This window comes from Lepisosteus oculatus, chromosome 11, assembly GCF_040954835.1.
Source record: "Lepisosteus oculatus isolate fLepOcu1 chromosome 11, fLepOcu1.hap2, whole genome shotgun sequence".
NCBI lineage: Eukaryota > Metazoa > Chordata > Actinopteri > Semionotiformes > Lepisosteidae > Lepisosteus > Lepisosteus oculatus.
This window is the reverse complement of record NC_090706.1, coordinates 37,511,252-37,526,958: the sequence shown is the minus strand read 5'-3', so window position 1 is coordinate 37,526,958 and position 15,707 is coordinate 37,511,252. Positions and strand designations below refer to the sequence as shown.

The 15,707-nt window shown below is 37.5% G+C and overlaps 1 protein-coding gene across 2 annotated transcripts in view; it reads left to right on the top strand.

The window, feature by feature from the left end:
• unc5a (unc-5 netrin receptor A) overlaps positions 1 to 15,707 on the top strand; it is a 194,511-nt gene that overhangs the window by 130,949 nt on the left and 47,855 nt on the right. Inside the window, exons 3-6 of one of the 2 annotated variants that reach the window (XM_015350034.2) lie at positions 1,660 to 1,803; positions 7,604 to 7,707; positions 8,400 to 8,580; positions 12,812 to 12,979. In XM_015350034.2, the coding sequence (XP_015205520.1) occupies positions 1,660 to 1,803; positions 7,604 to 7,707; positions 8,400 to 8,580; positions 12,812 to 12,979 (597 nt within the window). The remainder of the gene's footprint in view (positions 1 to 1,659; positions 1,804 to 7,603; positions 7,708 to 8,399; positions 8,581 to 12,811; positions 12,980 to 15,707) is intronic. The other variant, XM_015350036.2, reaches the window with a different exon arrangement.

Genomic DNA, 15,707 nt, shown 5'->3' with positions numbered 1-15,707 from the left:
TCCCTTTGGTTATCTCATTCCTATCTCTGGTTCCCTTTTTTGTTTCTTCCACCTTCTTCCTGTTGTTTTACATTATTGTTGGATTTACACAGTTTGTTTAGGTACCAGGTCTGTCATACCATGGTGATTGTTCCCATTTGACATTATTGTAGATGGTACTATGTGATATTCTTTGTTGAAACAAATTGAACATATAATAAGTTTCCTCCTTTTTGTGTGTTGTGACTTGAGGAGGTTTTTTCAAGTGACATTTATTAGGATGGTTTGTGATGTCAGTAAAACCACCGTGACTATCTTAATCGTGCAGGTGGATATGTGACATTTTACGAACTTGTTTTTTATTGAATTATTTTGCTTCTCAAAACCAGCCTTGTATTTTTGTTGTTCCTGTGAAGTAATCTAACGTAATACCTAACTTAGATTGTTTCTGTTGGTGCACTTGGTTTTTAAATCCATGCCACTGCTTTACAACTGCTTTATCAAAAAAGCACACAAAAAATCTTCAAAAGCGATCCTAACAGATAATGAAATATGGTTTGAAGGGCTAATTTGCGCAATGCTAGGAGAAAGAAAATGTTAATTCTCTTCTCTCCAGAGAGCTTGTAATAAATGTAATTCAGACATAACCACAGTCTTTCCTGGGGGATGTTTAAATCAAAGTTGATATTTTTGTGAACTGTTTTTCACAATTGAAATCTAATCAGTCATCAGTTTCCTGGCAAAGCCAGAGCACATTCTGAGGGGGTGAACTGGCTCTTGCAACAGAGAAATTTGGATTGGATTCAACGGGAGATGCAACCGTCATTGTCCATGTCTGTTGTGGCTGTTTAACCCTCGGAGATGTGACATTTTCCTTGATACGAGAGTGACCTTTTCTTAAAGTCAAAACAATAGGACAGCCAATAACTTTTTTAAACCTCTGCATTCTTGTCATAGTCTGAAAACTGAAACAATCATATTAAATGTCATATACAGAATTTTCCCATACATATCATAAACCTTGTGCCCTCTGTAGTATTATTTCACCTCAGCATTCTTGCTCGAGAAAGTCTAGGGTTGGTGGTTCAGTGAGAATATAAGGTCAAATCCTGGTTGTCCTAGTTAACTAAGAACCCAGAAAACTACTTGTGGGTAATATTGTTTATTTATTTGGCATAGCCACAATACCTGTAGTCTTATTCAAAAGATAAAAAACACCTTTCGTGTTTAATCACTTCTTTGATCTGCCAAGTGGTTAGAGTGACTATGTGCCAAGATCTTTTAAGAATGATGCTTCTCTTTACCTAGTTTTAGTATGTTTGCTTTGTGTTTTTATTATTGAACATTTTTTTCCACACTTATGAAAATTAACTGAACATGTACATTGAACTGAATGTGCTTTAGGTTATAATACAATACCAGTTATCTGGTTTCAGTCATTCAAAAGAAAGGATATTCTTTGATTTAAAGCTATAGTGTACTGGCTTTATAAAGATAATTTTGTATTTCATGTAGCTGTTGTATAACTGGTTTCTTCACAAATTATACACACCAAAAAGTTTTCATACCTATTTGTGTTCGCCAATAGAGAACAGAAAGTGATTTGAGGGGTTGGCGTGTTGCCTGGATGGGTTCAGTCTCATGTCACGTTACGGATTTTGTGTGTCTGTACTTGTGCAGGATTGCCAGTGATGCAGGTGAAGATAGACATCTCCCGACAGCAGGTGGAGAAGATTTTCGGGCTGGAGGACTTCTGGTGTCAGTGTGTGGCGTGGAGCACCTCAGGAACACAAAAAAGCCAGAAGGCTTATGTTCGCATTGCCTGTAAGTGCCACACATTTCCCAATTAAATATTTTCCATTCTTGGGACCAGGGAGCTATTTTGTTAACATAACATTATTATTTTCCTCAACAAATAATGTTAATAATATGCTGAAATGTAAAGTACTAATGAAATTTCATAATGTATTATAATGAAAAGAACTTGGGATTTGTACCTTTGATTTAGAATTGTTCCATTTTTAACATTTCAATTTTAGATCGCACAAAACACTGCCTTATTTAAAGATGTACAGCTAAGTTGCTTATTTAAATCTGTGTATCGTGCAACATACCACAAGGTGTCAATTAAAATGTTTTTTACCTACTAATATCTAATGATAAAACCCCACAATACATTGACTCCTATTTATTATAAGCGCAATGTGAGAGTGTTTGATTGAAAAATAATGTAACAGAACATCAATTGACTATTGATGTGCGTTTCACTCCTGACTAAATGCGTTCATCTCACAGCATTGCTTTTTCAAATCCAAGGACTCATTCCCGCTAGTCCGTTTGTACTTACAAGCTGTTTGCCTGGACCCTTTTTCAAGCATGTCTTTTCTAAGATGGAAGTATTAAGTTATTTATGAAAAGCAAGGGGTTAAAAGACAGGCTCAAACATGTTTAGACACTGAAAAAAAAAATGAGGCACTCAGGTTAATCCTATTACTACTGTACATCAATTAAGGGTTCAGTTATATAACTGGGAGCTCTGTTGTAGTGTAGAGCAGCAGGACCAAGCAAATAGAACTTAAAAATAAAACAGCTAATTAATTAAAAGTTATCACTATAAATGCATAAGCTGTTTCCATTTCCCTCTGGTGGATCCAAGATCTCCATTAGTAGGTGTCAAGCTTGCCTTAAGGAAAAGCGTGAACTTTAAGAGGTGTGTGATTTGTGACTGTGATATGAACGCTATAAAATGTGTAGAAAAAAGGAGGAAGCCTGCTCTTATCCTTTCCTTTATGTCTTCTCTGAGCTCATTTCAGTATGACCAAAGATCTTGCTCCATTACTGCAGCTGTATCATGTGTTGTTCCCTGAGATTTTTTCTTTCAATAGCCATTCTCAACCGGGAGGTGCATCAAGTGTTGATCAAAACGCATTTCAGACTAATGAAGATGGTAGAGTGTGTGCATATACTCTAACAATCAAGGTTAAAAGGGGGGATATTTAAATAGATCATTCCTATGTGGTCTAGTGGTCAGGATTCCTGGTTTTCAAGAAGGCGGCCTGGGTTTATTTCCTGGGGTGCGAATACTGAGTTTGGAGATCTGATCAAGTATTCAACATCCCTCAGACGCATTGAGAGAGTTCACTAGGTGGACCTCTTCAAAATCAAAAGCAAACCCCGACCCAGAGGACACAACTGGAAAGTACGTAAAAGATGTGGAAGTGCATTTAAAACTGAAAAGCAGGAGGCACCTCTTTGTCTGTCTCTGTATTCTCTAAATATCATTAACAATAATATAAGTTTTTGTTTAAACTGTTCAATTTAGATGTTATTTCTCTTTGGTTCTGCCACGCTTCACTACTATAGCGGTCTATGCTGATGAGAGTTCTTTTGAAAGTGGGAAAAAAAATGTATGTCAGCTTCTGGCATCATTAAACTCCTTAAATCTCCTCTTTATTGTGGTACTGAAGTGCCAAGGTCAGAGCTGTTTAAAACAAAATAATGCAATCTCTACTACAAAGAAGGGTCTATCTGGAGTTATTCTCTCTTTCCGAAAGCAGCAGCCTTTGTGTCACACTCAGAGTGTCCCCCTCACCTCTAAGGACCTCGCTTTTGAAAGTATCTTCAGGGAAGGCTAGTTCTGAATGCATCTGATGAAAAAACATATCAGCTTGATCAGCATCCGTGTTCTGTTGCACTCTGTGGATGAACGTAAAGAATTGAGAGAGCAGTTATTCATTAATCTGAAGTATTGTAGGTGCTGTGGTCGTGTGTTTCGCAGGTTTTCAGGTGAATGCCATGAAAGCACTTTATTTAGTCCAGCATTGGTTTGTCTTGTCAATTGATTTTCAATATTAGCTTGTTATTTCCATGATTTAATTGAATATGTAATCATTGTTCTCTTGCTTGACATGGGGTTCATGCGACATTTATTCCTGACACATGCATCAAACTTGGTTGAAAAAGGTCCTGTGTGCAGTGAAGACACTCTCTTACTCAGTTCCAGCACCCACATTCCAGAACATACCAACTATGTCTTAAAGGGGAACTGCAACTATTTTTGTATTTCAGGGTTAGAAAAACTTATTAAATCAGCATTAATGAGTGAATTTCAAACCACAATGAAAGTCAAATGTACACAGCATCTTGTAAAACCTCCAATTTACATCACAAAATAGCTGAAATGTCTAGGTATGCGCAGCGCCATATTCTGCAATTCAGAACAAGCCAACAAAATGTCCGATGATGTGGCAGCCTTATTACATTGTAAACACCCAGGCTTGTGAATACAGTGCATCTCTTTTAATCCAATACAAATGTTGATCAGGATTTTAAGATGGTTATGCCGGCAAATACAACCTATTTGGTAACTCTGCATGCAGATCACGTTGGTATTTTTCTGCGGCTTTTGCGATTTTGTGCTTAATTCAAAATTTGTAAAACTTTTCTATCATTTATTTTGTTACCGGGATTCAATGACTGGTCTGAGAAATTGGGGCTGCAGTTCTCCTTTAACATAGCACATTGCGATATAGAGGTTTCATTTCTTAACATTTCACATTTGCATTATTTTTTAATCAGAATGAAAAGAAAAAAATGACTATATTTAATAGTATTGGCACAAATGTTGACAGATATTATAGCAGATGTTAGAAGCACTTAAGGCAAGCAAGATCTCCACAGCCTGATGGTATTCTACCCAAGAAACAAGAGATGTTGTTCATAGGCTGTGAGCAAAACTCTTCTAAGAGTCATTGAGACAGGCATAATTTCCTTTGATGGGATAAGGTCTAATTAAGTACTTCCGTAAAAAGCACAATATGATTAGATCAATGTAAGATTGTGGAGATAATTATTACTAAAAGTGATCATCTGTGTCTCAAAAGGATTTAATATAATTAGTAAAGTACTGCAGATATCTGTATTAAAACAACTTCTCTTCCTACACACCTCTTTTTGTGTGGCCAATCTGACATATTAGTAATCTAGTTGTGTCAGAACAATATACAGTACCTACTTAGAGGGTAAGCAAACACTACTTAAGCAGCAAAGGAAATTCATAAACATTGGGCAAATATTTAGTAGATAACGTTTAATGCAGTGTATACAGATATACAGTATAAGCTAGATATTCATGAGGACGAGTCCTTAAAATATTTTAAAATCCTGTGCTGGTCCTGAAGAATGCTATTCCAATTTGTCTTTTAGGTCACCCTTAATTGCCTGGTTTATAAAGATTAGGATCTCTTGTTCAGTTCTTGATCAATTAAGCAAGTAATTTGTTCAATTAAGGGAAATCTTGTCCTTTAAGGCTGAAGGGTCTTCAGGTTTTTGTTCCAAATGATCTCTAAATGACTTAGTTTTACACATCACCTGTTCAACCGATCACACTTAAGTGGTTCTAGGTCTTTAGAAATTGATGATTTAATGATACCTATAAAACCGGCTGCATACAATAGGTTCTCTCTAGGAGCAGAGATGGTGACTCTGTCTCTATGTAATGTGAGGAAACAGTGATTGGAGGAAATAATGTTAGGATATATAGTTTAAATTGTAACAATTCACTAGTAATACCTTATTTATACTATTGTGCACAATTTTTGTCACCGTGTTACAAAAAGGTAATGTAAATGCTTTTCTGGAATCTGCCCAGAGAAATTCCACCAGATTAATTCCAGGATGTAACAGAATGTGCTACACTGAGAGGCAAAACATTTTAATACCAAGGGTTGTGGGAGTGTGGAACAAGCTACTGAGCCATGTTATTGAAGCTGGAACCCTTCTTCTTTCAAGTAATAGCTGTGTGCAATCCCTGGATATCTTAGCTATAAGTTGTAAACTCTCACATGTTCTTGTGCTCAATACAGAAACAGGTTTGGAACAGATTATGACCTTGATTCAGTCATGAAGCCTCTGTGAGGACGCTAAAAGATATAACCCAAACTCTCAACAAGTTCATTATAGATAATATTTTAAACAAGTATTTGTGTGTTTGTGTCCTGCATTCATTAATTCAGGTTTAAAAGGAAAAAAAAATCCACTGCATTCGTGTGTGCTCTTGTCCTTCTTTTTTTCAATGTCATGGATGTAGGAAGAAAGCATTCATTTCTCCAAAATGAGAAATAAGATCCATGAGCCTTCTAGGGCCATTATGTCTTACCTTCCTTCCAGCAATGTTATATCAACTTTAATTAAGTTAAATGTCAAAGATCACTCAATTCTCCTCAACGTTTTCGTAATCATTATTGTTCCAGACTGACCCAACATCTGATTTAGGGAATAAATTACTAAAAGCAGTCTCCTTATTGACTGTGAGGATCACATAAGCACATGATTGACATTTGGTGCCCACTTTATCTGGAATGCACTTGGAGAAACAAATCTATTGTTTGTAATTAAGGTCATGCTCACCGGCAACACAAGAAGACAGCAGCTCTTTGGGTATATATTGGTAGATGAAAGCAAAATAAGCAAAGGAAACTAATGTTATTGATGTATGAAGCCACTAGTTCAGCCCCTTTTATGTCTTGCAGTCTAAGGTAAAAATATATGAGGCTTTTGTCAATAAATTAATTCAGTAATGTGTTAGATTTGCTTTGGATAATTGCTCTTGCTTCCTAATTTATTACCAAGTGACTTGACACCACAAATCAAGTTTACAAGTTGTGGTTTAAATGCAGTTTGGGAGAGTGTTTTCTTTCCTATTTGGAAAAAGTAGCTATTTTCATAAGTGATTTATTTCAAAGAGTACTGAGTTTGTACTGAGTACTGAGTAAAGAGTGAACAACAGTATATAGTCTGTGAATAATACAGTATTATTTTCAGAATTCTCTGGCATTCATGACAGCGACAAATCTGCAACCTCTTATTGGGTGTTTGCTGTTCAGAAATGAAGTGCGCATATTGATCATTAGTAGTGAAATAAAGTCGCACACAATCACATTTACAAACTATCTTTGGTTAGAACATCAAGGTTTTTTTTCCTCAGGTAATCTTAAGCCTTGGTGTGGAGAGAATTAAAGATCATAGAACAGCCCATCCAGACCCTGGGGCATCTAATTCTAAATGAGCTGAGCAGTATGGAAATTCTGCAGTGGAGGGTGTGATAGGGACTCCTTTCTCCCAAAATGTTGACAAAGGCCTGTGAGCAAAGCGCAGGGTTTTGACAGCGAGGAGCAAAGCTGCCTTAAGCCATGTGCTCATGTGAGACAACCACCAAGTGACATCCACACTAAGAATAATAACTGCAAAAAAAAAACACAGTCCCAACCAGGACAGGGGACAAGACACAACACAGGGAGAAAAGATTAATCTGCCTGCCTTCCCTTGAATTTACCAGGTTTACAAAAAACTCAAGAAGCATAATACTGCTTAACAACAAAATATCAAATGCAAATATCAACAGGTTTTGTTTTCACCTCCTCTATCGCTTTTGAAAAATCTGAGATCGGTGTTCCAGTTTCCAAATGGTTGGTAACCATGGAACCTTCATTTTTTGTATGTCTGCTGCTGAGAGTTACCAGCCTGGCTCTGAACATTCGCCAAATGTCACATGTGCTCTGGCCTGAAGGAAAAGGCACAGACAGCTCAGGCTGTTGATGAGTGTCTGATTTGTTTTTGGACGCAGATCTGAGGAAGAATTTCGAAAAGGAGCCGTTGGGTAAGGAAGTGGCGTTGGACCAGGAGGTGATTCTGCACTGCCAGCCCCCCGAGGGGATACCGCCTGCAGAGGTAAGATGGACCTCCGTATTTCCGCTGAAACCAAGATGCAAAGTTCGTTGATTCAGTTAGTTGTTTAATTCAGCTGATTGGATCACTTGTTCGCTTTTTAACACCGATGATTTTAGAGTCCAGAAATTTCCATTTTAAAAATAAAGATCTGCAGTAGTCCATGTCATGAATTTCATGAAAATATGGGGTTGCCTCTGAGTTTCAAGAATCTGTTTCAGTTCCTAATTTAGTGTCTCACTCCAGACTCAGACCAACTGTTTCACTTACATTTATTGCAGTTCTAAACCACCAAAATGGACAAGACTGACAGTACAAAGCCCCCTCTCAGATGACCTGGGTTTTCAGACTTTATTTGAAAGCAATTTTGTACAGGCCTTTTGATGCATTTTTTGTTCTATGTTTTTAATGAGGTGCCTCAAATAGCTGTCTTGAGCTGAAAAACTGATTCTTGTTTATCTTTCAATTGATTCTAGACATCTAATTCACATCTTGTGAAACTTCAGCTTAATAGAAAAGAGAAATGCATTCTCTGATACCATAAAATAAAACACTTGCAATTTGTTGTGCTCCTTGCTGTTGTGGAAAGACAGATGCATGTCTTAAAGGCAAACGAGCTGGGTGTCTCTTAATTTTTAGATCAAATTGGTCTCAGTTTTCTATCGGCCATCAAAAGCAATCTTCCATGTTTTTAGGTGGAATGGCTGAAGAACGAGGACTTGATCGATCCTGTTAGTGACACCAACTATTATATCACAATTGACCACAGTCTCATCATCAAGCAAGCCCGCTTAGCAGACACAGCCAACTACACGTGTGTAGCGAAGAATATAGTGGCCAGGCGGAAGAGTTCATCAGCCACAGTCATTGTCTATGGTAAGTGCCTTATTTACCCTTTCTCATCCATTCATTGTCCTGACTACAGATCGCCAAGTGTGAGGTACTGTATGACTAACAATGCAAACAAACCAGAGCCTTTGGTAATAGTTAATAGCATTGGGATTGAAGAGCTTATTGATTGCAGTTTCCACTTGGCATAAATAACACGAAAAAAGTAACAATCCAACATTTAAGTTTGCACTTGAGTCTTATCATTTTCTGTCAGATTTTCAAGGAAGTCCATAATGATGTAGAATGACGAGCTTTTTAACCTTTGCAAAAATGCAGAAAGTATACTTAATTATTTTCAGTGTGATGCTAGGCTAGGGAAAGAACTAGTACACTTTAATAGAATTGATTTTGTTTGGTACATAAAATCTTCAGTTGATAATTACAAAGGAGAAGGACATCTTGAACAAGAAAGATTTCCACCTTGGAGGTACGATGTGTTTGTGTGCTTTTCCAGGTTGCCATGCAGTCTACAAAAGGGATGAATTTGCTAGTAAATGAAGAGCTTTTAAAACCAATCTGCTGAAGGCATTACCTAAAGGGTTTATTTTTAGTTTTTATTTAAAACGAAATATTGATTTATTACTTTATGTGCATAGCAGATGTTAATTAACAAACCAAAGGGTTCTTTTGAAAATGCAAGAAAAAGCAATTTAGTGATTTATTGGTATAGTGTTCACAACACATTTTAGAGAAAGTACAAAAATATTTTGACATCTACAGGCACACTTTTTTGGTGTTTTTTTGTTGTTGTTTTTCTGTTTGCTTTTTATATTGATAACAGCCCTCACTGCAGCAAAGACAGAAATGTTGAAATGTTGCAATTACAGTCTGACAGCAAAACAATCAGTAACCATGGCAACAATAAGGCCCTTCAAACTCCAATTTTTTTACTGAGAAGAAAGGGGAAAAAAATAGACAGGCAGAATTTTTTAAAAAATAATCTCAGGATGTAATATTTAAACTGTTGATTAGATCTGGTTTTTGATGGACAGATGACAGATCTGAGAAACATGGTCATTTTCTTCTATTTCACCTTTTAGAAATAATGATATTATGCTGTACAGCTCAAATCCCTTGTTTGAGAGAAAACACTTTATTTTATATCTGTCGTTGCCTCTGTTGTGCTGGCTTATCACTTTGAAGAAGGCATCGTTCACTTATCAAGGCTGTGATTCTGAAAACTGCATGAAGGGATAAATGATTCATTACTAGGTTAAAATTGCGGCCTATTAATACAGATGGCTCAGAATGGGTCATCACTCTCACTCCCCTTGTATTCATTACATTTTTGAATTTATATTATTTATCACTTGAAATTGATTTATTTACCAAATTCATTTTAAAGTCAGAAAGTGTTTCGTTATGCCTGAACTGCAGGTGCTTGCTTGTCAAAGCCTGGAGCAAAAAAAAGGCAGTATTTTTACTAGGTCCTGTAAAAAGTGGCAGTAAGCAGCAATAAGAGGTAATCAGAGGTGAAGTGGCAAAGCGATTTGCTTCACCAAGGTGGCCAATCAATTCAGAAGCAGAGGTAAGGAAATTATTCAACAAGACCGTGGGGAGATTAATGGGGGAATTAGGGAAGAATACTTGGAAAAATATGTAAACCTGACTACCAAATGCACCTCAGGCCTGTCTAATCAACCTAATTCTTGAGTGGAAAGAGCTTGAGGGGAAATTCTTCCTTGGAGGATTTTAATTTTTCTTTTTAATTTTCTAATGACTGAGTCTTAGTAATTGAACACTCCACATTTGATTGGGTGGCACAGGGCTAGCATAACAGGGAAAGACATTGTAGCATCTGATCTGCCAGTTGTTAAAGGAGAATAGAAATATTTAATTTAAAAAATCATAACTGCTGGCATTTATGTCATTATATGGCAATATGATGCTATACATGAATTCTCCAGGGCAAAACCAGATTTGCTTTTACCGTGCTTCAAAGTCATATCTTGCCAAATGTATGTTGCTTGAGCTATTTTGCTGCAGTTTTCATAAAGCTTTTTAATCTTTAGCCTTGTCTAACTTGTTTACTTCGGCTAATGTCAGTATAATTCTGATTACACTGGAAACAGCTATAATGTTCAAATGTACTTTAAACCCTGTGACCTGTTACCTACATTGGATTTAACGTGTCCCTACCAGTCACATTCCTTCCGTTCATCACATCTCCTTCCTGTATGTCATCTATAACGACAATCAATCTTCTGTCAGACCACGGAAAAGCTTTGGAATCGACATTGATTGCATTTCATTTGTCCTTTTAATGTTTGATTTACTTTTATAAAGTAAATGTTGTCATCACATCCACAAATTAATAAAAGTCAGAAATTAACTTCCACGCCACCCTTTGTCATTGACATGATGCAGACAAGCTTCTCCCAGAAGAGCATTTGTATTTAACAGTTACGATGAGTCATAAGTGAAGGGCTGTGGTCTCTGCACTTCAAAACCAATAAGGAAACCTACTGAAGTAAAACTGGGGTTCAAGTCTTCATTTATGAATGAAAAAAGGATTAAAAGAGGATAATATTCTAATTTACTCATAATTCAAAATGTTGAAGTTTGTGGGGAAAGGAATCCTGTTTTTGTGTTTTTACGGCATGTAGACCGGCCTGGTAATTTAATTACATGAATATACTTGGGAAATAAATCCCAAAGACCAGCAATTTCATTTTCATGACTTTGATTAAACATAATTTGAGTTTAAATTCTTTGTCTTCAAGACATTGATTTTTTTTTCTTTCTTTTTTTCTGCGGCGATGTGCTTCTCCTGAGCAATGGTACTACAAGCCTTTAATCACACAGTGGGATTTACAAATAATATATATATATATTTGTCATCAGGATTCCCTAAGCAGTAGCAGTTGACTTCATCCGTTTGAGCATATGACCGTATGACCTCAATCAACAGTGGCCATGTTGTTCACAACCATATGAGAGCTTTCAGCTTCTGGGTGGGATTAAGTCAGTCATGGTGTCCTTGACCCTGTGAGAGCTTTGGAGGGCTGGGTGGGCTTGAGTTGTACAAACTACACACTGAAAACTGTAAAAGTTACAGTTTACTGAACATGTGTTCATTAGTTGAAGTTGTCTTTAAAACATTTTTTCTTAGAACCAGCATACAAAGACAAAGATAAACACTGGAGACCTTTTGTTCATGTAAAATCACAACGGCAGAAAGTAAATGCCTTTTTTGAAAGAGTTGTTTGGATGTGGTTTTCTCCTGTTTGCCTTGAAGAGAGAAACAAATGAGAATGTGTATCAATTGAGGGATGTGACACAGGGTTTAGTCGCTTAATCAGATTTGGAAGTGAGAATTGTGAGGGTCCCTAAATCCTCACAGAGCAGGGCGTGGAGACGGGGCAGGGCACTCTTGCTGGCAGTGATTTCTCACCTTTGACATGAACAGGATTTGTAGTCTCAGCTTACTGTACATTTTAAAAGAACCGAGTGAAAAGATCATTCCCAAACAATGCCAATGTGAAATGCTGAAACGCCAAGAGAAAGACTGTAACTGTACATCACTGGTGTTATTTAAGATCATTTTAAAATGCATGATTATAATAATTAATGAGGTGTTGACTTGGTAGCACTTAAATGTGTAAATCTTGGATTTGAGGCATCAGAGGAGCTAGTTTCCATTGCTGGGTGACTGTGACAGTACAGCTGCTCCAATATCCCCCCTGAACTCGTCCCAACATGAGACACCTTGAGACACCTCCCCGTGGTCGTGACTGAACCTCGGCGCCTGTTTATTTCTCATTAGTGGCTTATTTTGTAATGTGCTCAGAGGAGAGAAAATCTAGTTCCCGTTTGACCCACCAAAAAAAAAAAAAAGAAAAAGAGACGATTGGAGATGAACTTTGGGAAATGTTAGACGCTCAACCCCCCCCACCCCAAAAAAATAGATGCCCATTTTACTGAACTTGAAAATAGAAGAAACTGTAGAGAAGAGGGCAATACAAATAGAAAAGGGCTCTGCCATTCTTGAGTCACTGATTTTGTCCCAATCATTTTAGTTTTAAAGTGTCTTAAAGTGTGCTGAGCTCTTTTGACCATAGCACTCCATAGGTCGTACACTGGGGCTGCTGTTGAGTGTAGTGTGCTTGACACCTGAGTGACCTCATTGTCAAGAGACGCACCCCAGCACTGCCCTTGTCCATTCTGCGCACGTCGGGTAAACCTGGCTGCTCTGTTCATTTCCCCCCGTGGTCAGTCAACGGCGGCTGGTCCACGTGGACAGGGTGGTCGGCCTGCAGCGCCACCTGTGGCCGGGGCTGGCAGAAGAGGAGCCGGAGCTGCACCAACCCCACCCCCCTGAACGGAGGGACCTTCTGCGAGGGGCAGAACGTCCAGAAAAGCGCCTGCACTACCACATGTCCAGGTAACACTCAGCACCCAGCAGGTCCCTAGCAAAGAGAGCTGGTGGATTCAATCAGTGCTGACAGGCAGTTGTATGAAAGCCATGTGAGTCTTAAGCATGCATTATGCCCACTTCTTATTTCAAAGGGACTTGTCGTTCTTCATTCTGGGCATACTTACAGAGGAAAAGACTATCTGTTTTTTTCAAAGAGGCAGCATGTGTGGGCAAGCAAGTAAAGGTATTTTTGCTGTAAAGACCTTTTGAACAGACATGCTTGTTTCTATACAAAAGGCACCATTTCCACCCTGAGTTTTTCTTTAAATCCACAATAATGCCCATTCTTAAGAGGAGGCCCTGTCCCCATGTTAAGATTTTGAGGACAATACGATTTTCTGGATTGTAGACTCTTTTTGTTGCGCCACTTGAATTAAAATAAATGTTTCTCTTTGGCCAACAGCTGACTTTTCCATATTTTTTACCTCATTTGCAAGTACCATGAACAAGTACCGTCAGACAGCTGTCTGACATCTTTTGGTTCTGTACAGGAAACATAAAGGCATTAAAATTTAAAACCAAAGGAAGCATCAGGTTAGCATATTAGGCATCGTTATCTTGGACTACAACTGTCCCTTGTCAGCTTAGAGTGCTGTACAGTATGTCTCGGTCTTTTTGGTTAGTATTGATTTCTTGTAGTTTTTCATGTAAATAAGACAGCTCTGTTTGTGTCCTGATATAAACCTGTCATGAAAACCTGCACAGCTATTAGATTTGGGCCGCTCAATGACAATAAAGTTGCAAAGGTTTTCTGCATAAGACATTGCAGTTTCTATTGTACTAGCAATAGCATAGGCCTGTGTTGAGTAATTATACAGAGGATATTGAGAGTTTTGTTCATCACAATCATAGAGCTGGTCCTTTCTCACATTGCAAAGGAGAAACCACATATATAAGATAAATATACTCTTTGTACTGCAGTGATAACACACTTTAGACAACCCTTATGCAAAAGGCCTTAAAATTTTAATGCACCAAAGCAGTGATAGAAAATAAGGTTAAACATAACAAACACTAACTGAGAACACTTTGGAGAACAGCTAGTATAATGAATTTCAGAACACCACATATTGAAAAGAGCACCACATATGGCACAGTTCTGTATGGTAAACAAATAGTCTTACATTGCTGGAACAGAAACTGAGAGAAGAGGGTTTTGAGAATACAGAGGCCATTTAACATACACGTAAAAAGTAGCCCATCTTTTAATGCAGCATGCGTCTAGACCGTACCCTGGATTGGAAAAGGTATATCCACCTTCATTTCCTTTCTGAAAGAAGCCACAGTAATGAATGCTGTACAGGTGCTCGTGTTTGGAAAAACTTCCTTATAGACTCCCTTTTCGGTATAGATATCTGTCTCCATCCTGAAACTGAGTTTCTGAACTGGAAGACCCCTCGATTCAGAAGGAACAGCCTCGCTGCACACCCAATCAAGAAAGGCACTTTGCCACTGTTGTTTGTTCATCAGAGAAAACTGCAACTCCAGGAAAACTGACCCTCCCCCATTTGTCATTGCACTCAGACATGGCCTGACAGCAGTAGCGCCTAAAAATTACATCTGAGACTTCTTCCAGCTATCCCGATTTATCAAAACACTGTTCCTCCACCACAGGGGCATAAATCATCATTTATACACTGGGGCTTGGGAGCAGAACAGGGATCAGTTTCAAAAAAGCAAAACAGAAGAAAAAAACACAAGAATCAGCCTTATCAAGGTAAAAGCACACTCTGGAGAAGACATTTTTTTCCTTTTATGTTCTTTCATTTCATTGACTTTTCAGCAGCACACTTTGCCATATGGTAAATGGCTAGAAGTTAAGTTACTGCTTAAAAACAATCAGAAATGCTTGAGTCTTGAAGTCATTTACATTATACCTATGATGGCGCTATAATGTACTACTAAGTGCTTTTGTTTTTGCAGATATTAAACCAATTTCAGCATGGTTATAAAATAGCTGTACAGTGCAGATATCCATGTTCAATCAGTTTATGCCAAACATATATTCCTTCCTTACATTATTATACTGACGTGATCATTAAAATTTGTCCCCTATTTGACATAATGGAGTTTGACTTATTTGTTATTTTTTAAGTGCTTATTTATTAAGTTAACAAGAGTTAAGTGCTTGCTCACAAGGCTTTAAAAATTCATAATAAACCAGATATTAACATCCATTTATGTATTAATAAAGTGTTTGCATATGAAAATCAGATCCTTTATATTAAACACATATTAGCAGAAATCCTTTGATACCAAGTTATTGACACTATTAAACGGTTTTATTATATTGTAGGTTATAAATATTTTATATAAATGGAATGTATGGCCCATGATCTGATAAATATTAATTGTAGTACCAGTAACTGTTCATTGTTAAGATAATCTTAAAAGATACCTTTCACAGTATAGTTGTTTAATTAGGGCAACTAACTTTATAAGAACCCTGTATGAGTGGATTGCTAAGATCTGCACATTATTAATATGAGGTTGTGGTCAGATATGCTGAAAAAAGAAAGTTCAGTTTCTTAGAAGGATCAAGTTGTGCTCTTCTGCATCATAAGCCATCTTCACAGTAGAACATCATCATTTTTATTTGTAAAACCCATTCCAGGCGGCTTGGCACGTAAAACATTTAAAAATGATTTAAATTTCTCACCTATTAGTTGGAGGTGCTTAGGTGAATATGATAATG